The 23,509-nt window shown below is 40.4% G+C and overlaps 3 protein-coding genes, 1 long non-coding RNA gene and 1 other non-coding gene across 7 annotated transcripts; 1 reads left to right on the forward strand and 4 right to left on the reverse strand.

The window, feature by feature from the left end:
• Window positions 1–1,833: 1,833 nt before the first annotated feature.
• Window positions 1,834–12,839, reverse strand: bod1l1 (biorientation of chromosomes in cell division 1-like 1). Of its 2 annotated transcripts, none has more exons than XM_029165405.3 (30): window positions 12,591–12,839; window positions 12,049–12,173; window positions 11,756–11,946; window positions 11,185–11,652; window positions 10,833–10,982; window positions 10,544–10,695; window positions 10,335–10,431; window positions 9,888–10,014; window positions 9,718–9,781; window positions 7,835–9,617; window positions 7,688–7,761; window positions 7,454–7,556; window positions 7,248–7,370; window positions 7,120–7,163; window positions 6,994–7,036; window positions 6,842–6,903; window positions 6,599–6,719; window positions 6,300–6,358; window positions 6,128–6,200; window positions 5,912–5,961; window positions 5,654–5,813; window positions 5,346–5,413; window positions 5,061–5,184; window positions 4,815–4,867; window positions 4,628–4,706; window positions 4,404–4,483; window positions 4,167–4,269; window positions 3,935–4,067; window positions 3,499–3,570; window positions 1,834–2,688 (listed from the first exon to the last, which is right to left on the reverse strand). In XM_029165405.3, exons 1-30 carry the CDS (start codon window positions 12,705–12,707, stop codon window positions 2,565–2,567), a joined length of 5,022 nt encoding a protein of 1,673 aa, XP_029021238.1. In that variant the 5' UTR covers window positions 12,708–12,839; the 3' UTR covers window positions 1,834–2,564. The 2 variants fall into 2 exon arrangements, with proteins under 2 accessions (XP_029021238.1, XP_029021237.1); XM_029165404.3 differs by having other exon boundaries at window positions 6,994–7,039.
• Window positions 12,840–12,868: 29 nt separating this feature from the next.
• LOC129604725 (uncharacterized) lies at window positions 12,869–15,518 on the forward strand. 2 transcript variants are annotated; one of them, XR_008695889.1, is made up of 5 exons: window positions 12,869–13,826; window positions 14,167–14,230; window positions 14,386–14,542; window positions 14,659–14,710; window positions 14,879–15,518. It is a non-coding gene; the product is annotated as an uncharacterized LOC129604725 (long non-coding RNA). The 2 variants fall into 2 exon arrangements; XR_008695888.1 differs by having other exon boundaries at window positions 12,873–14,230.
• trnal-aag (transfer RNA leucine (anticodon AAG)) lies at window positions 12,995–13,076 on the reverse strand. The gene has a single exon. It is a non-coding gene; the product is annotated as a tRNA-Leu (tRNA).
• Window positions 15,519–16,797: 1,279 nt separating the features above from the next.
• Window positions 16,798–19,635, reverse strand: aurkb (aurora kinase B). The gene is made up of 9 exons (XM_029165431.2): window positions 19,514–19,635; window positions 18,909–18,947; window positions 18,720–18,801; window positions 18,593–18,635; window positions 18,313–18,501; window positions 17,926–18,064; window positions 17,665–17,813; window positions 17,379–17,553; window positions 16,798–17,263 (listed from the first exon to the last, which is right to left on the reverse strand). Exons 1-9 carry the CDS (start codon window positions 19,517–19,519, stop codon window positions 17,090–17,092), a joined length of 996 nt encoding a protein of 331 aa, XP_029021264.1. The 5' UTR covers window positions 19,520–19,635; the 3' UTR covers window positions 16,798–17,089.
• Window positions 19,636–20,951: 1,316 nt separating this feature from the next.
• LOC114864551 (F-box/LRR-repeat protein 12-like) lies at window positions 20,952–23,421 on the reverse strand. The gene is made up of 3 exons (XM_029165429.3): window positions 23,267–23,421; window positions 23,058–23,133; window positions 20,952–22,325 (listed from the first exon to the last, which is right to left on the reverse strand). Exons 1-3 carry the CDS (start codon window positions 23,419–23,421, stop codon window positions 21,288–21,290), a joined length of 1,269 nt encoding a protein of 422 aa, XP_029021262.1. The 3' UTR covers window positions 20,952–21,287.
• Window positions 23,422–23,509: the final 88 nt, after the last annotated feature.

The following is a 23,509-nucleotide window of genomic DNA, read 5'->3' on the forward strand; positions in this document are numbered from 1 at the left end:
AGATGCCCCAGGTTAAAAGGTTCATACGATGCTGCTGTGCTGCTGTAAATGTAATAAATACTTCTGCACTCTGGTGTGTGTTTGTTGCGGCTTCGGCTGCCAGAAGTCTCCAAATCTCAGTAGTGCAGAAGAATGAAAAAAATGTCTCCGAGACTCTGGGCTCACACCCCTCCCTGCCGCCTGTCGCTGGCCATTTCTATGAGCCTCGCATGAAACACTTCTGACGTTAAACACCTGTTAACTTTTATGCCTTGTGAGAGGAGTGGCTGAATGGAGGCGCATTATATTCAGTGCCAGTTGGACCGGCCCAATCCCCAGTAGAGGAAAGACCACTCCCAGTGCAGGGGGGCAGTGGCGGCAGTGAGTGAGCCCCCTCATCCCGCTGCAGCCTGCAGGGATCCCCCCGCTCGCAGCCAGACGTCACCTCCGCTCCCGTGGACAGCTGTGTGAAACCACCGTCCTCCCACAGCTCTGCTGAACAAACTGCACCTCCACCCACCAACACACCTGCTCGGGGTTCAAGCTACAGTCAGGCCACTGGAGTGAGAATGCCAACATACGGTACCAGAACCCTCCATGTCTTAATACATGGAGGTCTAAGGCAGTATGCATGTTATGAGACCTGAGCTGTGGAGATCTGGGTAACAAATGGAAGCAAACACGGAACCAGTCATTTTCCACCATGTTTGTTTGAGCTTCATTTTTTAATTCAGATTTTAGATGTATTTCAATTTCAATATATATTCAAGCACCACCCTGTTGTGGTAAATAAAGCCTAGATTTAAATTTGTGAAGTGATTCAACAAAGTGTCTAAATGAGTAAGTGACCGCGTTAAGGCAGGTTGTAGTTTACTCACATCCCAGCAGCAGGAGATGCGTAGACTGGGACGTCTGTCCTCTGCTGCTGCTTTCTGCCCTTTTCTAAACGCTCATTCGTGATGTGAGGTCCCCGCTGTGCTGAACGCAGCCCTGCCTCTCATAAAAAAAAAACCCACGGGCCATAAATCTGTCGAATGTGCCTCGAACCGCCGATGCTCACGGCAGAAACATGCCTGGCAAGTTCAAAAATCATTTTGGACAATGCAAACGACTTTAATAAAAGTGACGTCTCAAGTCGCTCCAATGGCATCAGTGAGTGAAAGGAGCGCTGTTCGTCTGCCAGACCTGGTGGCTAAATGGAAGCTGATCCAAACCTTTAACAGAGACATGTTGGGGTAATATTTTAAGGCTTGGATTGCAGCACCAGGAAATACCTGAGAGAGAGGTACACCTTGAAGGAATCGAATTTAGGAATCCGCAGAAACGCTTGGAAAACTTCAACAGGAGACGCTGGGCTCTCTGTAACCTCTGTCCAAACCTCCTGAATCCCCCAGGTTCAGGTGCAGCGATTAAGGCCTCATAACATGTTAAATATGGTGGAATATTTCATTCTGAGTTTGTCAGTTTTATCCCTCATTAGCAGTCAGGAATGTCCTCTCCTCTTCCGCACTCTGCACTGGTTGGTCCGCGTCTTCGGCTATTTACAAGTTACAGACAGCACATTCGTTTAAAGAGGAGCGGCGATAACGCTGAGACGTCACAAAGGTGAATAAATAAGAAAAACACGTATCATTTCTGCGCAATGCTTCTAATAATTGATTGAGGCTTCCAAAAGTGTTGATCGATAGACAACTCAGCTAAAAGGGATCTATTCAAACTATAATGCAAGTATATGGAGGGAATCAGTTTTTAAAATTTGCGTTAACAAATTAGTAAAAAATGTCTATGCATATTTATATGAATTATAAATCTCCACGTAAAGTGATAAAAAAAATGTTGAGTATAAAAGAGACAGTGAGTTGTAACGTTTTTATATATATGAAAACAGATGACAGGAATCTAGTGATGATACACAGTTAACACAGAAACTATACAAGTAACTGGATTATGATCATAACAGACTTCATCTGCAGCAGGTGTTACAAATGTCAATACAAACATGTTCCATCATGCTTTTCCTGTCCGTGAATAAAAACGTTAGTTGAGCAGATACATAAAAAAAAAAAAGAATTTCTCAGTAAAAAGTATAAAAACTACAACTTTAAATGTCTTTCATTCATAGAATGAATATTAAATAATAACATTTACCAACAACACTTCGCAGTGACTTTGAAACACACAAAGACAACATGGGCGTGACAGTGGCGTCTGACTCTGATGGACTGATGGCTAATTTCACTTCGCCCTCTTTACCTCAAAGCGCAACTCGGCTGTGCATTAGGCCTTTGATTGGCCTCAAATGCTTTGGTTCACTGGATATTACTGAATAAGCAGAGTAATGATGATGTCTGATCTAAACCATATGGGCAGAAAGCAGCAGCAGGTTTTCTGGGGGATTCCTACATAAATCCCCTGGTTTATGCTCAGCCATCAGAGGAGAGGATCTAAAACTATCCAGAGCTTTTCAATATCCACAGTAAACGGTTTTACCTGCCGAGGCTCCCTGACTCCCAACAACAGCACTGGTTTGGATACAGAGTGCAGGGAGACCTGTGAGGTAAACGAGGCTGCCGCTGTCGGGGGGTTCAGCGCTTGGCTCTCTTGGAAGGGGGCTCCTCTGATTTCTGTCCTCCCCGCGTTCGAACCGCAGGAGGGCTGGCCTCCCGCTTGCGGCCCCCCTTCGCCGCTGCCGCCTGGCCCCTCGTCCCGCTGCAGGAGGCAAACAAGGAGCAAGCGTCAGTCAGTTTGTCTGAAGTGTCATATTAAATGCTGTGAAAATACGCCTTTGTTAATTCAAAAGTTATTTGTGAAAAGTGTCGCAGTAACCCGTACACGAATAAAAGACTGAGGTCTGGAAGGTTCCCAAAACCTCTGCTTAGAAATAACAGTAGGAGGCAGATATAAAAAAAAATAAATAAAAAAATTTAATACTTTCCTTACCGGAATTCAACATTTTCATGGCAACTAACATGATAAAATAAAGCAACGGTTATGTGCAAACACATTTTCTACCAAATAAATAATCAACACAAAATAAATAGAAGCATTTGAATTTTATAGATTGACCATTTTAAGTTGCAATGGGTGAAATAAATTAACAGTAAGGGTTTTTCCTCTCCAATATAAGTGAAAATTATCTCTTAAAAAAACACACACACACACGCACACACAAATGAATTTTCTGGTCTTAAGGGAGAAGTTATGGATAAAGAAATAAACATATTCTCGTTGCTTCATTGACCAAATTACATTGATTTTTCTTTTTCTATATTTTAGACCAACAGTCCTACACAAAGCTAATGTTGATATATTTGCTTCTTTTAGCTTCCCTTTCATATTGCAAAATGACTTTGAGATTATTATTTTGAGAATTAATAACGAAAAAAAAAAAATCCTGAAATTACAGGAAAACCTTTAGGAAAGTTTTCTCTTTTACAGATCTCCGAGGTTAAAGCCAGCTTTGGTCGGAGGCCCCTTCAAGCTCATTGGTTATTCAGAACCTCAATGAGACAAACTCACCGTGCGCCAGCTGCGGTCTCGTCTTTACCGCTCTGTCGACTTGCCCGGGTGGATGGTTTACTTGGCTTGTTTCTGAGAAGCAATGAAAACAAATATGAAACAACAGTTGTTGCTTTAGTGCCGAATCATCCAGCTTTGATTTAATAGGACGTGACAGTGACGATGCCTTCAGGGTGCAAACATTCGCCACTAAAACAATGACATGTTCATTCATCAGCGCTGGCTACTGCGGTGTCAGGGGGTTTATAGGGCTGTGTCTGTGCTGAGTTTGCGCAGGTTTTTGTCTAGTGCTTCTGGCAGTCACTTGAGGAATTTGTTGCATGTTCCACCGTCTTCTCAAATTTTAATTCATTGCCCAAAAGTCACTTTTCTTTAAATCTTATTGACAAGCAAACAGGTTGTAGTAGATTCATTTAGAACTGTGAGCTTGATTTACCTTTCAGCCTCCAGACGAGAAGCCAGGCGTGTGGTAGCTCTGGTAGTAGTTTCTTTTTCTTCCTCTCCATCCTCTTCCTCCTCGTCATCATTCTGCTCACTTTCTTTTTTTTCCAGCTTTTTGTCCTTTTTATCTACAAGAAATGATTTACAGTTGTGTCTCAGTCAAGTATTCAGTTCTCCTCACTGAAACATATTTCAGCTGTCAACCTTTTAAAATACCATTTCCTTACCTGGATCCTCTGCGGCAGCGACTGCTGCCTTCGGGGGCCGTCCCCTTCGAACGACTCTCTTTGGGGTTGCCTCTTGGTCCCCGTGCTGTTGCCCCTCCTCAGTCTAGGAAAAGAATATAGAGAAGTTAAATATTTAAAACAGCACCAAGTAGTTACCATAACAGAAATAATACTCATGAGAATAAAGAAAAAAAAATTACAGTGAAACAAGATAAAAACTATTTAATGCCAGCATACGTCATCTAATTTCTTCTCGATGCTGGTCTCCTCTTTCACATTCTCTTGTTCCTCTGATGGGCTACTTGAAGACAAACCACCTGGAAATGTAGCATACCGAAAATGAAATTAATTCTCCATCAAGTTCAGTTTAGTCTTTAAAATGAGGCGCCTAGGCCTTGACTAATGTGCTGAGCCTGACTCATTTTATCCTTAAAGAAAGGTGTGTAACAGTGCTTTCTTACAGTTGTCTGTCTGAGGCGGCTGCTCGCTTTGCTCCTCTTGAATGTCAGCGTCTTTCGCCTTCTTGTCAGCTGGTGTTTCCTGTAAAATAACAATTACAGCCAAATTCATTTCCTACAAATTAAAACTTATTTTGAACAAAACTACTTCTCATCTCATTTTAGTCAGTTTTCTCAGAACAAATCTCACCTCCACAGTTTCCTCCATTTCGTCTGATGACCTTTTCTTTACTGTGGGTTGAGCTGTAATTAAAAATGCACGTGTTATACATTATACATACATTAAATAAAACTATTTTTAGCCTTCTTCCAAAACAGCTTAGAATATTTTTTCCCCTCATTATACAGTAATGAGATAAATACATATATATTTTTATCTATCTTTTATATATTTTTATATATATATATATATATAATCAATTGAAAACGAGCATACGTGTGTCGGCTGTGTTTTCAGACTCGGAGATTCCTGCAGCTTCTGTGTCCTCTTTAACAGGTGTCGGCAAACTGATTTGACTTCCCCGTTCATCACTTTTTTTGGTACTTTCCTCATTAGTTTGCTAAAAAAAAAATCCACACATAGTTACATATTGTAAAAAATATATTTATACAAATCATGAATTTCTACCTATTGTTGTTAGATGGAAATATAAAACGTGCTTGTAGCAATAAATGGAGCATAATTACATTTTAAGTTCATGTTGCACCTTTGTAAACATACCTCCTCATTCTCTGCTGGTTCCCCTGATGAGTTGTCCACTTGTTTATGTTCATCTTCGTTCTGATTATCTGTGGATACAGAATTTTTAGTATGTTACGCAATATCTGAAGTATAGATGCATAATTTACAACTCAAAATACACAAACCTTTCAACATTTTTTTTATTAAAGTTTAGATGTGAAAGCTGTGAATTAATTAGAATAGCTGTTATGATTAACACATGATTAACGTTATAATTAACAATAAATGGTAAATTATTCACATCTAACCAAATAGTCTACTAAACTAATCCAATTCAAGCAGTTTACCAGCTATGTCTTCTTTGGCTGCAGCTCCTGAATGGCTTTCCCTGTGGCTCGAAGGCTCATCCAGTGTCTCAGGTTGGTCCTTCTCCGACATCTCCGTCGTTCTGGGTGATCGCCCCCTATGTGTTGTTTTGGCTTCATCAACGGGTGTTTTCTCAGTTTCCTGAAGACAAATGGCCCAAAACAATGTGAATTTGGTTATACAGATGTCAAATGAAACATGTATCTGCAATAATGGAGCAGCTATGGGAAATATTGTACCTCAGCAGATGGTTGCTCATTATTACCCTTTTCATCTTTCTCATCACCTGCTGCATTTAAAAAAAAAATACACATTTATTATTTAATACACAGATAATGAAACGTGTACTTCAATGACATATTGATTGATTGTATGGAATCTGAAATTAAAGTATAATATTGTATCTAAATTAGTTTTTAGTCATTGAATTGTGAAAACTGGTCTTTGTTTCTTACTGAATTCTTCATTCACTACTGCAGACTTCTGGCTAGACAGCTTTAGCTTCCTTTTTCCTTCAGTCTTCTCTTCCTACAAGAAACATCAAGAGGAGAAAGGGAGGTAAAATAAGCAACACTTCATTTTCATCCATCTGCTGAAATGACATATAGAATTTTTAACTGAACGTGCCTGTTCTGGTAGCTCTGAACCCATCTCATCTTCTTGACTGTCTGCACTGGAGACGCTTTCTGAGAATAGAACCAAACAAAAAAAAATTATGAGACTGAAATAAAGTAAATGAACCAGCACATAAGGAACAGCAATACAACACAAAATATGTTTCAGTTCCCCTGAAGCTGGTTGATGATAAACACAGATGTACAAAAATTACAATATGCAGAAAATTCCAGTCTCTGAAGAAGAGATTCTCAAACTTTGAATGATAATGTCTGGTGGAGGGGAACCTTTAAAATGAAATCCCAACTCACCGATAGGTTTCACTACTGACTGCTTGTCAGCTTCTGCTTCGCTGATCTCCTCATTCTTGTCTGGAACATTAGTTTCGATCTTGGTCTCCTCATTCTTGTCTGGAACACTGGAACATTCGATCTGTACAGCATTAAGATCCGCACATTATTAACGTACAACAACAAACATTAGGCGAGTAACCAGGAGATATATCAGATCAAACGCTGATATATCTATAACATGAATAACGCCTACACACTTACACTGTGTGGCTCACTCATCGCTGGCACAAGCTCTTCCTCCACTTTCTTACTCTCAGCTTCACCTAGTGGTGAAAAGAATTATGGTTGAAAATGTGCCTATAGTACAGCTACACACTTATTTTGATGCACATCCTTGTAAAATGAAGACTTACTGTTGTCTGTGGTGGCCAGGTTCTCTTCTGCCATATTCTCTGTCTGCTGATTCAGGAGAGAAATACATTATAAAATGTAAATGGAGGAATTCAATTTAAATGTGTGAAATTTGAAGTGTAAATCACCTTGGGACTCATCTTCGTGTCTGAAACATCTGGCTCCATTTGCTCTAAATGGTAAAATGAGGTAAGACATTAACGTACCGTGAAAAGGAACCTTATTCTTTTAAACAATTAAGTTTCCAGACACTCACCATCTTTACCGGACACTATGGACCTTTCTGAGTCTTTATCAGTTATATTAGAAGCAACACATCCAGGATTCTCCTCAGTGGTTCCTTTGACCTTTTCTTGTTCGAAAACAACAGCTTCAGGGGCTGTTTTTTAAATAAAACCAATGATATCAGAAAACATAGATGAAAGATATAGACACAATTAGAATTTGAACTAAAACAGTAACCTTCTTTGTCAGCTGCTGGTGGAGGCGGTTCATCTTTTAACGGTGCTTCAGGAAGAATTTCAGCCTTTTTGGATTCATCCTCCTCCAAAGAATTCTGGGGCTCCTTTAGAGAAAACAGACCGTTTTATTTTATTTATATTTATTCATTTTAATATTGTAACATTTGAAATAAGTGGTAATATAAATAATTATAAATAAGTAATCTTCATTCTACTAATGCCAGAACATAATCACCTGTGGAGCAGGTGTCTCAGAAATGTCAACCTTTAACGTTTCAACCATTTCCCTCTCTGCGTTCTCAGTCCCCACTGTAAAGCAAAGACATATTTAGCTTTTTACTCCCAGAAACATTTGGCTCTTACTTCGAGCGTTATCATGTACCTGCAGCGTTTGGTGTTTCTTCAACAAGCTCAGCAGTATGTTGAGGTGGAGCTGGCGAGGCCTCCATTGTTGTGACCTCAGTTTCAGCAGCTGCTGCCACATCCACGGGCGGATGCTGCTCCTCTTCAGCAGCAGGACTCTGCATCGGTTGGGCAGCAGCTTCATCCTCCCCTGGGTCGTCCATTGTGCTGTGAATGATGAAGCTGGAGGCCACCGTGCTGTCAGGATCCATGGAGAGCAGAGTCAGAGCTGCTTCCTTCATCTTCATATCCGCGTCCTCAAGCGCCCTGTCCGAGCTCACGTCCTCTCGGAAGCACGCGGGTGCAAGTCTCGCTTCTGCCGCGGTACAAACGTCCATGAGCGTCAGCAGCGCGTCGGCCTGAGCTGGCACCTCGCAGAGCTGTGAGTCGGCGTCGCCTTCGGGCGGCTCGGGGGTGATGTCACTCAGAGCGTCACAGGTATCGTCTGAGAATGAGGTGGTGACAGTGGTGGTGATGGGATCAGAATCTGCGCTCGTGTCCCGGAGGAGAGGTTTCTTAAGCACCTCTTCTGTGTCAAGGCTCAAAGAGGAAACTGAAGACTTTGAGGACTTGTCAGATCTTTCCAGTTTTTCTTCTGTGGGTTCTTTCCTCTCTTCTTGGCTCTCATTGTTCTTTTCTGGGTTTTTATCCTTTTTCTTTCCACTCTTAACTTCTGACTTCTCATGTGACGGTTCCTCAGAGACTTTCCGTTGTTCCTTTGCATTTCTCTCTCTCTTCTTCTCCTTGGTCATTTCAGGTTTACTGGTAGCTGCACCAGCCACACTTCTGACCTCTGATCCTTGAAGTTTTTTATCAGACAAACTCTTTGTTTCCTCCTTAGATTTTGATTTAGCTTTCTCCGCAGTTGCTCCCTTTTCTGTTGGTTTAACCCTTTTTGGATCTTTTTCTATTTCGAAGTTGGACTTTGCCGATTTCTGGCTGTCTTGGTCTGCTTTAGTTTTTTCCTTCTCGGTATCTTTAGTGTCAGTTTTAGATTTTGTCCTCTCTCCTTGCTTGTCCTCAGAGTGGCTCTTTGACCTTTTCAGGACTTCTTTGGAGTGTTTCTTCTTGCTGCCCTCAGAACCTGGATCCATATCAGAACGATCCTCAGATGAACCAGCAGATTCTGGGCGCTGCAGTGGTTTAAATTCACTTTTAGCAGATGTTTTCTCGCCTTTCGGTTTCTCTTTGCACTTATCCTTTTCCCTTTTGTCCTTTTCTTTGTCCTTCTCTGCTTTACCAGCCTCTGTGGATGTAGTCCTTATCTTCTTGACTTCTTTAGGACCTTCATCAGCAACGCCTTCAAATGAAGATAGTTTTCCTTCTCTTGTGTTTGCTGTAAGTTTCTTCTCACTTTTTATCTTCAGTTTCTTCTCGCCCTTTTCTTCAGATGAAGTTTTCACACCTTCCTTCTGCAGAATATCATCTGCCTGATGTTCAGGTTTCTTCTCCTGCTTTTGTTTAACTTTAGCACGCTCATCGGACAGACTGCGCTCTTTCTCTTTACGTTCCTTGATATGAAGTTCTTTGCGAGACGGTCGGTCAAATTTCCCAGATCGTTGCTTGAGAGCCTCTTGTGAGCCTTGTTCCAAGTCCAGAATGAAGGAATGTGTTAGTAGTTTGTCGCACAACTTTTTGGGTTCACTTGTATCTTCTGAGATACTGCCACTCGTCCTCCTGTGCCTCTCTTCAGACATTGCAGATTCTGACAGATTTCTGATGAATTTTGGTTGTGGGGTCTTTGAAGCAGTCAATTTCAGTTCCTAATATTAAAATAGCACAATATTATGTATATTGTTAAAATTCATGAAACCAGGAACAAATTGAAGTTAATTTTACTCCTGCTTGCTTGCTTTTACTTACCACTTTCCTGGAACCCTCTCCAACCGCGTCACCTTTCTTCTTGCTCGAAACATCGCCTTCTTTCCTGAATAGTGAGTGTTGGGTAAATTAGCTTATTATACACTTCATTTCTGTTTGGTGTGTTACACAGCACCTATATAAAGTTACTTCATAGGCTTTTGACAACAAACCTTGAATCTAGTTTCCTCCTTCTGTTAAGAGCCATTTTTTTCTCCAGTACTTTGCGTTCTTTGCGAGCCTCCTTGGCTCTGGGGCCCTCCGACCCAGCAGGGTCTCTTTTCTTTTGCTTTTTATGACCTATAAACATAGTGTAATTATAGGAACAAGTTAAAAACATATTTAATAGATTTGTTTGCCTTTTTCCCCCAATTATGACAATCTCACAACACAACTAAGGAACCCCCACAACTACAGTTACAGATTAATGAAACCATTTAGGCAAGTTCATCATAACAAAATAATTGTTTCAATATTTGTGGTGTGGCCACTGACAAGCTGAGAAGAGAAATTATGGTTGCTATGCTCGACGAAAATGTGACCTTACATGCTCCTACACTTAAATAGTATGTAATGGAACATCAGAGGAGATAAAATGATAAGACATGAAAAAGAAATACTTTGTTCTTCAGCCTGTGCAGCTTTTTGTTTGCGCTTTTCTTCCATTCTCTCCCTGTTCTGCTGTCTCTTTAGCAGCCTTTCTTCCTTGTCCTTCGCCTAAAGGAACATAAGTCAGGAAAGAGCAGCACAATGAGAAACAAAGTGCCCAATCAAAATTAAAGGTTGCATTTGATGCTGCACACTGCCAATTATTAAATGGACAACTTACTGCAGATCTGCGACGTTCTTCCACCGTGATTTCATCGTCTGAGTCGCTATAGTAACGAGAGTAAAGGAAGGGCTTGTGAACATAGGCTTTCCGGCGAGGTTTAGATTCTTTGTCTTCTTCTCCTGTGTCTCGTTTCTTTTCGGTCGTCTCATCTGGCGAAATAAAACCAAAACATTAAAAAAAGCAAGCAGCGCAGAGCTTAGAATTAAACATCTGACAGTAGAAACTATATTTTACTGATCTGCAGGTTAAACAAAAACATATGTATGCTAGAGTTTAAAGTTTGAACCATCTGGAGGAAGTTCTCCTTCTTCAGAAGAGTCAGAAAGCAGCTGCTCATCGTCACTTTGCCCTTCAAAAGATGACAGGTCGCTGGTGTGGACTGAGCTCACAGTGATGTCGCTCAGGCCTTCTAGGTCAGAATCCTCCAAGGAGTATTCTGCAAGACACATCAGCTCGGTAACTTCTCAAGATTTTGCTTCTTTTTTAAAATCTAAATCTATATTAAATTAAAGCTGAATATTTATTTATCGCTAATAAAAAGGTAAGAATTCTTAGTTAATGAGCTTTATCTAAAAGAAAAAAAGATTTATTGCTTATGGGCATCAATTTTATGTTACACAGAAGGCTCAGCAGCTCACCTTCCTTCATCCTCTCTTTGACTTTCTGCTGAGCCTGATTTGGGGATTTCAGCTGGTCGTCATCCAGCTTTTCCTCTGAGGATTTTCCAGTTTTGCCTGTAGTCTTTTCTTTTTCATCTATTTTTTGCTCATGATCTCCTGAGCCTTCTTCTTCGTCTTCTTCTTCTATCTTCACCTCTCCTACTAATTCTTCCTTCACTACTACTTCCCGCAGTTCTGGAGCATCCTCTGACTTCACTTCTAATACATCAAGCTCTGATGTCATCTTTGTTTCCTCTGCATCTTCTAGTTGGCAGACTCCTTCCTCAACAACACCCATGTCCTGCTCACTCTCCTCCAGCTCCATTGGCTCATCGGACAACTTTTCTGAGCTGGGTTTGACATTAGCCTTCTGGTTGAGAGAATTTATAGTATCCAGTATGGACATGGCATCACTGGATGCAGTAATAGTTGGGGCAGATGAGGAAGCTGTAATCAAATGAAAATATGTAAAAACATCAGGTTTTAATTCAATTAAAATAATACATGTTTTGCTAAGCGGTCATAATCTGAACAACAAAAATGTGTGCACCTTGCTCAGTAATGCTGCTATCTGGTTTGGTCTCTATTGGAACGAGTGGGGCTGGTGGCTCCTCAGAGCAGCTGCCTGGTGACAGAAACTCACGAACTACTCTTTCTACCTGTGGCCTGAAGATGTGGTTTATTTTGGGATCCACAACCTGGGCCACGATCCTGTCCACTCCTTGTTCCAGCATCCCAGATCTAAAAAGCAGATTCAACTGGTTCAAATACACATAACTAATAATACTATAATGGTGGAGACATAGCACAGACAAAAGGACGTATTGCTTTGGTTCCACTTACTGCAGCACGAGCTGCCTTATGTTGTTTCTCAGCTGGTTCTTGTTTAAATGGGGGCTCCATGTGTGATTAGAAAGATGATTGGAGACAAAGTTGTCAACCCTTTGTTTAAGGTTCAAGTAAGCCGGCTGAAAGGGAAAACAGACCATTATCTGAGGTCAGGTACCATTGCTGAGTATTGTTTTTGTATGAATTAACCAACCTACAAACGTGCAAAATGCAACAACCAAACGAAATTCAACATAGGTTTCTAAAATGAATGGAGGTGAATAAACAACAATGCGTGTTTTCAAAGTGGGAACTTGAGGCCAACAATCCTCCAAAACATGGAGGCAGCTCGCGTTTTAAACCTGCACTGACATCTTACAGTGAGAATGCAGATGTGTTTACAATAGTTAGCTTTCGTTAGCTAGCGGGACAGCACTGGTAACAGTTTAGACAATTATAATTGTTAAATGGATGCTACGAAGTAAAAATTAAAAAAAAACAGTGGTCAGAGATTGATAATTAGGTTAATAAACCACAAGACCTCTGTCGACTGTTACCTTTGTGTCCACGTCTGCCAGACATTCCCTCCTGAACTGGTCGAAGAGCCCCTGAGTTTTTAAATGGCTGACAATCATCGAGACCAGCTGCGGGTCCCCCGGTGGTAAACCAGCCATGTCTCCGGGTACTGCACTTGTACTCCTGCGATTAGAAGTGGACGAACTCTCAGTACATCAGCTAACGCGACAGCTTTTGTTATGGTCCGTGAAGTTTGGACGCGGCTTTGAACCGGAAACAGAAAGACGGCTTAACTGAACCGGAAGTGTATAAAGACGGGGCTAATTTTATTCTAAAGCACATTTATACCGACTAACAATACAGGGGGCGTGTAGTGTTCTTGACGATTGATATTGTAACAGCGACAAAACTCAAGAAGACAAAGATTTTGCTCGTGCAAAACTATTGGCAGCGGTGGGATTCGAACCCACGCCCCCGAAGAGACTGGAGCCTTAATCCAGCGCCTTAGACCGCTCGGCCACGCTACCTCATGCTAAGTCTCGACTTAAAAAGGTTTGTAAATTTTACCTTACCACGTCATCGGTGTAGAAGTTATATATTATGTTTAGCGTCACTTGATAAAAAAGCCTTATTCACAAACCCTCACTGGTTATTTCAAAAGCTCTTCCCTAAAGTCACTATCAATGCTTTCCCATTGTATCACAAGGAGTTTCTTTCTGGACTCTTATCATTCAACAAGGTCTTAAGATAACTTTATCAGCTATTTACATTTACTAGAATATTGTATGAATATATTAAACCATCCTCACATGAAGCATTGCCTAAATAAACTAAATATTACAACTAAATAAAATAAATATTATAACACTAACACAACACAATTATAAACACTCCCTTTCATTTACTGAACAATTTGGGGCCCGTTTCAAGAAGGAGGTTTAACAAACTCTTAAAACGAAACTCTGAGTTGATCTACTCTGAGTTTGCAAACCTGGAGTTTTCGGTTGCAGAACAGCTGAAAAGAGTTGGTTTAAGCAACTCTGAGTTGTGTGACTCAGAGTTAAGCGCGTGCACCGCGACGATACAAAGCCCTGATCAATGGAGTGAAGATATTACGAGTCACCATGGCAACAGGACAACAAAAGACGTCCGGAAATGGATATGATACGCCAAGCATATAGCGACTACGAGTCTATAATCCATAGAAAAAGCAACACGGCTGCAGCGGCGAAAGAGAAAGAATTAGCTTGGAAGAAAATAGCTGCTCGAGTCAATGCGTAAGTTTACATTTTAATCATACAGTGTTCAGCGTAACTAAATACTTAATAATTTTAGTATTGTTGTTATTTTTCACTCGTAAAGTAAGGACTTTTTCACTCATCTAAGGCGTTACTTCAGTAATTGCAAATACCGATGTTTGTATGAATTAAAAGTGCAGTGTTATGTCTATGCATTTTTAAAATTCCTGTTGTGGTTGATGTGGGATTTGTAAAGTAATGATAATTCAATAATCCATTGCATTTTATGGAGAGCAATTATTACATTAATCTAATTAGGTTTTTAAAAGTTACCCAAAACACGTAATAATATAAGAAATTAATTTCAGTTTTTATGTAGGCGCAATCCTGCAGACATAGAAGAACGTGGCTAAAAATGAAATGTAAAAACATAATTCAAACAGGTATAAGGCACCATCATATCATGGGTGTAGACTACCTGACTTTACAATATTTGACATATTAAATAACTAAATAGCATGCAGAGTATAGCAGTGTAGCAGCATTTTCAACATGGCTGTAATGTTTTCACACAGTTAAACATTTGACTTCTACTCAGCCAACAGAAAGTAGGCAGAGGCTAGAACAACTGGTGGAGGACCTGCACTGACGCATGCAGAGGAGAAGGGCCTCACCCTGAACACTGGAGAGAGGCTGAGGCTGAAGGAATTCATCAGAACCCGTCACTCCCCAGGATACAAGTGCATGTGTAAAATGTAAGAAGTCTACCTATATTTTTGATTTTTTACATAGGCTACTTTTGATATATCCATTTCTTAGTTTCTTTTACTTTTCTTAGAGTCTGGGTTGGGTTCTTTGTTGGTCTTAACAGATTCTGATGGTAATATATGAATCCTCCTGTCACAACAGAAACCCAGGATGTTGTAAGTATACTACTAAATAAAGCTTAAATTATTATAAGCAGTATTATAAAGTGTAATATTAATACAGTTTATACACATCACATGATTTCTGATGTTTGTATTGCGTAGCTTAAAGGATGTAACTTGATCTCCAAGTATAGTGACTTTATTATCTCCCCTCTGCCCCAGAGTGTGGAAGAACAGCAGGAGGAGGTCAGTCACATTCTGCTGCACAGATGCACATAGTTCAGTGATGTTCAGTAAATGCCAGAGTTCAATTCTGTAAGAGTAATGAGGAACATGTCATTTCAAGATGTCATGTAACTATGAATCTTCTGTATTTTAAGTTACCGGTTATTGAGTTGTATAAACTAAATCTCAAGGAAATGTTATACTTGTACCACAAGATTGAAAAGCCAGATCTAGAAATTGAAATTCCCAAACACAAGCTGGAGATGAGTGTATAGTTAAAGGTGAATTGTATGAATTATTGGAAGAATCATAAAATCTAACAATTGCCTTTGTATTTGTAGGAAATGAAAAAAAAAACAAATAAATTATGATTTACATCTATTCAGTTTCTTTTATTGGTGGTGGTGGTGATGGTTGATTAAGACATTAAAGCAAATCTGTCCATCCACTCTGCAGATTACTGTAATGGAAGGAGTCTCCTCAGGGTCTTGTATTTGTAGGGCAGGGTGTTGCTCCTGTCTAATAATTGCAATAATGTGGAGAACAACACATGTCACATTAATGTCACAGGCCTCTCAGGTGTTTCCCTGGGGTGACGTAGGCACTGAAGACGTGCTTTCAACAGGCCTATGGTCATTTCCACCCAGGCTCTTGTTCTGCAGTGACAAAGCGCTGCTGGAGGCCTGCTTGAGGTTCTGGGTGAAGGGTCAGTAGTGTGGGCTGGCATTAACCCCTATCTCCAGCAGAAAGCCGTCAATCTCTCCTAGAAGAAAGTTCACATTACTTTAGTGCTGCATAGAAGTGTTCCTGTGAGTGTGAGTGCATGCATTGAAATAAGTGTATAGGACATACATGTACTTACCACAGTGCAGGCTGTTATTTAGGGTTGACTCACGATATATTCATGAGTTCACGTTTATGATATGTGCAGCATCACATATGATCTTGGTGATGTAAACAATGTAATGTCAGTTACAGTGACCATTAGAAAGAGTAGTCAGTGAACCTGCACATTTATCAGTTTATTTCAGATCACAGCAAGATATTATTAACTGATCATCATTTTTCAGATTAGCCTCAATGAAACAAATTAATTACCACATACCTGTAATCCTGTGAAACTCCTCTTTAATGGCTTTAAGGAGTTTGTGTCAAGGAAAGCGCTTGAGGTCGAACTATTCTACATACAGTGGCTTCACTAACGTGCTCAGCATCTCCAATGTTATAAAGAAAACTACCGTTTGCAAAAAAAAAAACGTAACGCAACACAAAGAATCTGTTCGGATGTAAAAGCACTGTCACGATGGGTGATGTGTTTGACGTATGGGTGAATAAGATTATTAATATATGTATGGAGTCTCGAGAAAAACGTTACCGCTCAAATAAATATGCACGGCGATATGACAGAAAATTAACTCGTGGCGTCAAAATCCTCTCGCGGCGTAATTCAATGCCGTGTGAATTAACACAGCGTCCTCATCTACAGGATCCTCTAGAAACGGACATTTTGGTCTCTGCGCGAAGGAAACAGGTGAAATCTATGAATGAACTGAACGACTAAACGAGGTATTTAAACACTGTTCACTTTAAAAAGGGGCGGAGACCGAAGGAAACCCTGGGTTTCCCGAATAAAACCTGCTCGCGACCAGGTTAGGTTCACAGAGTCAGTTGCCATAGTAACTGACTCTGGGTTTCGGTTACCTCGCTTCTTGAAACGGGCTTAAACTTACCCCGCTTTACGGGTTTAAGTAACCCCGCTTTCTGAAACCGAAAACTCTGAGTTTTCCTCATTTCGGGGTTAACAAACTCAGAGTTTCCACAAAACCTCCTTCTTGAAACGGGCCCCAGGACATCTTTAGATCCTAACCCGATGTAATGACATAACCACTTTAAAATCTATTATAACACATCAGATAGCCAATTTACAATATTTATTGATTTAACAGTAGTTCACAAGATACAAATGATTCAAAGCAGAGCAGTGTCCATTTAATAAAACATTTCTGGAAAGTGACAATAAAAACAAACAAATCTACAGAAATACTAACCATAGATAAATGACAGTAAACTGTACAATACAAAAAGTAGGTATGCCCATCATAAAATGTGCCAAAATATTGGCAGTTGGAAGCCCGTTCCAGTGAACAGATTACAGCCAAGAATGTTGTGTGAAGGACAGAACAGGGTAAGAAGGTTGGCCAGCTGGAATTAGGATTTCTTGCTGGGGCAGCTGGGCGGCAGAAGACGGTGAGAGTTGGCTCGCACCCATGGGTGATCGATGACCATCTGTAGTGAGAGGCGATCAGTGGGGTTGTGGCGAAGTAGCTTGGAGATAAGGTCCCTTGCACCATCTGAGACACATCTGGGGAACTGCAGATCCACCTGAAAACATCACGATTACATTTAACCCACCACTCAGTAACAACTTTGAATATTGCACAAGTCTAGAAATATGCACAATAAAAAAGTAGTGACTACCCAAAGAAAAACAGCCAACCTTTGTAATTCTTTTATAGGTGTCTGTATGGCAGGCAGTTTCAAAAGGTGGGTTTCCAACTAAGCATTCATAGCAGAGGACCCCAATGCACCACAGGTCCACTTTCTCACTGTGGGTGTGTCCCTGAACCATCTCTGGGGGGAGGTAGTCAAGTGTACCACACATTGTGCGGCGTCTGGATAATTTGAAAATAAAAAGTTGAGCAGGGAGGCAACAATATATCTCATATGTAAAGTCACCATAAAATGTTGTGTGTGGAACTCAGCATAGTAATCAGTTCACTCACCTTAGCGAAGGAGCATGGACTGACCAACCAAAGTCAGCAATTTTGAGTTCTCCACGATAACCCAGAAGGAGATTCTCTGGCTTGATGTCACGATGAATGACTTTTTTCTCGTGGCAATACAATAATGCATCAGATATCTCCTCCATGTACTGCAAAAACATTAGCAGGTAATTATAATATTATAACAGAATACAAGCAAAGAAGGGAAGTCTAGTCACCCCATCCATGTCAACAATTTTACAATCTTAGTTCAGCTCTTACTGTGGCAGTACGCTGGTCATCAAATCTCCCACATCTTTGCAGTTCCTTGTACATTTCACCACGTGGGGCGTACTCAAGCACCAAGAACACTCTCTTACGGTCATGAAAGTAATTGAAGAAGCGCAAGATATTGGGATGCCTGAGATAAAAAACAAAGTAATGTTTATCTTAAGGCAGCCCATTAAGAGTGTGTGTCCAGTAGTATGCAGAAAAAAGTGTGACTAATAGATAAAGTTATAAAATGTTATTGAGGATAGTTTCTCCTTAAGAAAAGCCAGAGTAGTCTGCCTGCTAATAGTCTGAAAATAATCCTATTTCTGTGCAACTTATTAAAAAAGTTGTTATGAATGTTATATAAATAAATTTTATCTTAACTAGAATACTAACTTGAGATGGGCTTGAATCTCAATCTCTCTCCTCAGCTGATGCTCCACACTTTCCTTCTCAATCTGTGATTTGAACATCACTTTTAGTGCCACGATAGCCTGGAGCTTCTTGACTCTTGCAAGGTAGACATTGCCAAACTTGCCCTTCCCTAGTGGTCGACCAATGTCAAAGTCATCAATAGAAATTTTCCTGACAACAAAAGACAGAAAAGAGCCATTAGACACATAAGGCATAATAGAACCTAATTCATAACTGAAGAGGTGTCAGTAAGTATACTTACTTTGGAGCTGAACTTGAGGCTGACACACATTCTCTGCCAGGGCCTGAAAAGTACAGTGTATTCACTTTTGTAAATTATACAAATGCACCAAGATGTGAATTGTGTAAGTGAGGAGGGTACGTTTTACCTGTGATGACATTTGTGTCTGTTTCTGTTCGTGGCTTTACTTGAACACGCTGCGGACCTGCAACCATGCTGGGGGTTGCAAACTAATCAGAGAAAAGAAAAAAGAAAAAACAGAAATACATCAGGCAACATTCTGCACAGAATAAATTCAACACACCTAGACATACGTTTTATAATTATTAGTTCTTACCGGTCTTAGGAAGCTTCTGGGCTCATAATTTTCCTTATTCTGTGAGGAAATAAATACACAGCTCACATGAACTTCGATAAAATCTACGCTACTGTATGTCCTACATACTCAAAGAGATATTAGTCATTTTTGACCAGCATGATGTTGAAAAAGCGTTCTGCTGAATTGGTAAAACTGATTTACCCAATCTTTATATTTGCACATCTACCGATGCCTCTGATGATAACAGTTTGACACAGTACAGAGGGCCTATAGCTTGTCAGTGCAAATCCTGTGTTTGTCAGAACACCGGTGTCGGTATCAGATAGCGATGTCTATGAAAATAAATACTAAGCAACCTTTTTTCTAAAGCGTTGTATGTTTCATTCAGTGTTACGGTAACGTTAAACCCTTTTACCCCTTTTAACCCCTTGACTTTTAAATCAAGCTAACGTGTGATGGTGCTGCAACGTTAGCTTTGGAGGATTGCTAGCAAACTAAAATGCTAGCTACCTGAATTTAGCTTGCTAAACTATATTACGTTGAAAGGGAACGGGAGAGCCAACAAACACCGGCAAATCTTGCTAAAGGCTCATTTCGATATAAACGAATAAACAACAACTCACCTGCATTGTCGTAATGGACCTGCGTGCTAAGTTTCTATGGTGTAAAGCCCAGTCTTTTTATTTTGAACTACCCCGAGCCGCCAAAGTTTTCAAACGCCCGTATACACGAACGTGATTGGTCGATGGTCTACAAACCAAAGATTTCGATTGGTCACACTCGAGACGAGAGACGTCACATCATTGGACAAGCCCAACTGCTACGTATGTAGAAAATAGCCATTCCACAGACAAGCCAGAAGGTGGCGGTAGGGCGCAAATTGTAGACCGCAAACTGCCAATTAAAAACAAGAGAAAGAAGACGACCCCCCCCAACTGGTCCAACCGCCCCCTGTGTCATTTTCTTTTTTGTTTAATGATAAGATACGACTTTATGCGCTAACTCGAGTAATGCATATTATTTTTTACCCCCATCACTGTATACTGTTACTCTATACTGCACTACTGTTTTCCTATTTAACTCAATTATAAATTTATGGTCCGTGCATAAACTGCGATTATTTTTTATGTGTTAAATGAAAATTAAATAGTTAGCGGATTTTCACAATAAAACACCCAAGAGCATTTGTAGCGCAACATCGTAAAACTTCTGTAACTCGTGAAGGATTGCGGTCGTGTTTTGACTCACACTGAGACCCACAATGTTAGCAATAATCAAAGATACAATGATTTATTTAGCCAAAAACCGTCTCGTTGAAAAAACAAAACCGCCTGACGCCAAAGCTGACATGTTGGGGCATCCTAAAACAAATGATGATGATGATGAATGATTTAAAATTGGTTTATTTAAAACAGTTTCTCAATTATAGTTCTGAACATCTTAAAAACGTATGACATTTGAGGGAGATGTGAACGATATGATGGACACATATCTTTCACATCTCCCTCTTTACACAATAATCACAACAAACATTTATTAATAACACACTATTATTGTTTCTTATTGGATCATTTCTAAAAATCACATCAAAATACTGGGAACTGGGAAATAATAGAGATTCAGGTCTATATTGTATGTTGTTCCCCTGTAGCAGCAAGACCACAGCCACATCTGCTTGTAACAGATATTTAGACATGAAAACTGGTGAAAAGTGGTGAAGCAACAGGAAACAGGTGGATGATTGCCAAAATATGCTTCATCTGTCTGCCTTTGTACAGTAACTGCCATCTGTCTGATGTACTGTCAGTGTCAGCAGTGAGCTATGCGTGTGCTTGGCCTAATTTTTCTGCAAGCAATCAAGGTGGGACTCAAACTACCCACTAGCATTAAATATCATGAGGTTGTGGTTCACTCCACCTTTAAAATAAAACCTGACTAAATAGATTATAAAGAAAAGCAGGGTTCTAAATAATTTCATTATATATCACACATCTGGAACCCACACTATTCCTCATCTTGTCACTGATTTTGGCACATACAAAAATAGTCAGAAAAAAACACTCTGGATATCAATTTAATTACGTTTTTTTGTCAGTTTGCTTCAGTATCACAAATCCTTTATCTGTGCAATAAATGTATGACACAAACTGTTACTAACATTTCTTGTTCTATATGTTTCTGCCTTGAGTTTTTTCTTGTTTTACACAATGACATGAAAATCATATTTCAATCTCATTTATGCAGCGCTGGCAATAAAAAATGATCATAGACTGTAAGTCAGTGTTGGCTAAGTATGGGTATGAAAATAAAAAAGTCAATCATTTTATCAATACACTCACACACATCTGTGTGAAAAATAAGTGTATCTATCCATCTTTTACTTCTTGTAGACCTCATTTAGTCTGCATTCATCTGAACAGAGCAATTGGTGAAAACTAGATTGCAGGATGGCAGTGAAGAAGCCAGTGAGCGACGCAGACTTAGAATAGGATCCAATGTCTTGTTTTCATCATTGCTGCCATCTCCAGCTGCAGCTTCATTGTCCTGTTCCTCTTCACCACCACCTTCCCCTTCCACCACAGGTAAACACTGCCGAGGTTGGAAGGTGACATCCAAAAACTCCAGCTGGCGGAGTCCACGAAGCATCCTGCAGCTCCTGACAATCTGCATCTCACTGAGTGTGCAGGCCCACAGGCACAGACTTTTTAGGTCCTTGAGGCGACTCGCACAGAGAAGGCCTGGACTCACCTCCTTACCACCTAGACTCAGTTCCTCCAGTCCAAGCCATCCTGCCCCTAGCCCTAGGGAAGCCATCTGTAACTGGTAGCCCTGCCGTCCTGTAATACCTATTTCCAAATATTTGAGCCTAGAAAGTCCTTCTACCCCACAGACGCCATCCTTGGCAGCACTGCTCCTAAGCCCATTAGCGGTCACACGAAAGGTGTCACGCAACTCCAATCGACTAAGCTTGTTCCATGATGTCAGACTCTGCAGATGTTGATCAGTGAAAGAGGGCACATTGTTAAGGACTAACCTCTCAATTAGAATCTCTGAGGAAGACTTAGGTGCTTTTTCTTTGCGACTCTGTCCTTGCTGTTGAGCGCCAGCACTGGATGCAGCTTCTGCTTTGTTCTGAGAACTAGTGAGTGAAGCAGGCAGTTTCTGTTCAAAAAATCCACGAGGGAGTTCACAGCCACGAAGCTCCAGAACCTTCAAAGATGGAGGTAGGAGCTGGCAACTGGGCAGGGTTCTCAGGTCAGCATGTAGAAGATATAGCTTATTCAGGCGAGGGCACTTTGTGGACAGTGCTTTGAGCCAAGGCTCAGAGAGAATGGTGCCACCTCGTGCAGAGAGCAGCAAACCACGTAACCGTAAGCATCGTAGTCCACAACCAAAGTACTGACGCAGCAGGACCCAAAGTATGCGAGATGTCATCTTGCACACATTGGCCAGTCCACGAATTTATGTGTGTTGAAGGTGAGCGATGGAAAGCAAAAAAAAAAGACAGTTCCTGTCAATTATTACACAGACACAACTAACAGTAAACAACAAAAACAGCAGAAGCTTATAGGAAAAAGGTTTTCTACATAAAATACAAAAAAAGAGTAACAAAATATGTAAAAGAGTAACAATGATCAGTGCCTGATTTACTTCATTTGTTTGGGGGGGGGGGGTACCTGAAGATACCTTCATTTATTTTGTCTGGACTGGAAAAATGTAAACAGTAGCTATCTAATGACTTACTTTTAACATAAATTTGATTTAAATAAACACCATGCTGTTGGAATAACATGCTCGTTTTTTGCTATTTTTTGAATCCCGCAAAAACATGCTATTGTTTGTTCTGTATTGGCGCAGTTTAGTTTTCCTGTACGTATGAAAAGGCTAAAAAAAGAACACAATTTTTCTAGCAGCATCTATCGTGAGACTCATAGAGCTCCTTGGATGACTCGTCAAACATCTGACCTATTAAAAAAATAAGTCCAGTTGCCAGCTACACGTTGCACAGGAGGTAACTGAGCGTGAATATTCTAATTAATCTTTCTTTTGTATGTGGTAGTAAGACTGTGACAGTTCAAATCCAACTACGGGTTCCTGAATAGTCTCGATTCTACAAAATATTCAACTAATTTATAAATAAAATAGGGTAAATATTATCATTCTTACCCCCTTCCATGCAGTGAGATCGACAAGTCTCCACAGTCTCTGATCTTTAACGAGGCGTTTCCATCTCTTACTCACTCTAAAAAAACGGATTTAATCCAACAAACAACTTATTCATTTGTGCGAGTCACAACAAAGGCAAAGCTAGCACTGAGTTTTGTTTCACAGGACGAACTGGTGAAATGGAAATAACCAAGTTACGTTTCCCTTACCTTCCAGCTCTGACGAGCTCTCGTACGCTCAGATACGATAACACGTCAATTAGAATGTTTTCAGGGAAATATTCTAGAACACATGCTTTAAATTCATCCATTCTGTAAACAAAACTATTTGAACCTCGGACACGGACTAATATCCCGACGCACATAGGTTGCGTCCGAATCACCGCTCCCCAGGAAACAGCTACCCATCCGTGGCGGTAGGGCCTAGTAGTAATGTAAACGCCTAAATAAGGA

Source organism: Betta splendens, chromosome 10 (assembly GCF_900634795.4).
Source record: "Betta splendens chromosome 10, fBetSpl5.4, whole genome shotgun sequence".
NCBI lineage: Eukaryota > Metazoa > Chordata > Actinopteri > Anabantiformes > Osphronemidae > Betta > Betta splendens.

Excerpts from the sequence above, each read along its gene's own strand:
- bod1l1 (XM_029165404.3), bottom strand. The coding sequence starts at position 12,707 with ATGGCTGGTTTACCACCGGGGGACCCGCAGCTGGTCTCGATGATTGTC. Across the intron at positions 9,782-9,887 it reads AGGAGGAAACTAGATTCAAG|GAAAGAAGGCGATGTTTCGA; the intron begins GTTTGTTGTCAA and ends CTCACTATTCAG. Across the intron at positions 6,904-6,993 it reads CCTGGCCACCACAGACAACA|GTGAAGCTGAGAGTAAGAAA; the intron begins GTAAGTCTTCAT and ends TTTCACCACTAG.
- aurkb (XM_029165431.2), bottom strand. Across the intron at positions 18,065-18,312 it reads GAGATTCAAGCCCATCTCAA|GCATCCCAATATCTTGCGCT; the intron begins GTTAGTATTCTA and ends TTTTTATCTCAG. Across the intron at positions 17,554-17,664 it reads GTCCATGCTCCTTCGCTAAG|ACGCCGCACAATGTGTGGTA; the intron begins GTGAGTGAACTG and ends CAAATTATCCAG.
- LOC114864551 (XM_029165429.3), bottom strand. The coding sequence starts at position 23,421 with ATGTGCGTCGGGATATTAGTCCGTGTCCGAGGTTCAAATAGTTTTGTT. Across the intron at positions 23,134-23,266 it reads GAGCTCGTCAGAGCTGGAAG|AGTGAGTAAGAGATGGAAAC; the intron begins GTAAGGGAAACG and ends CCGTTTTTTTAG. Across the intron at positions 22,326-23,057 it reads ATCTCACTGCATGGAAGGGG|ATGACATCTCGCATACTTTG; the intron begins GTAAGAATGATA and ends AATGTGTGCAAG.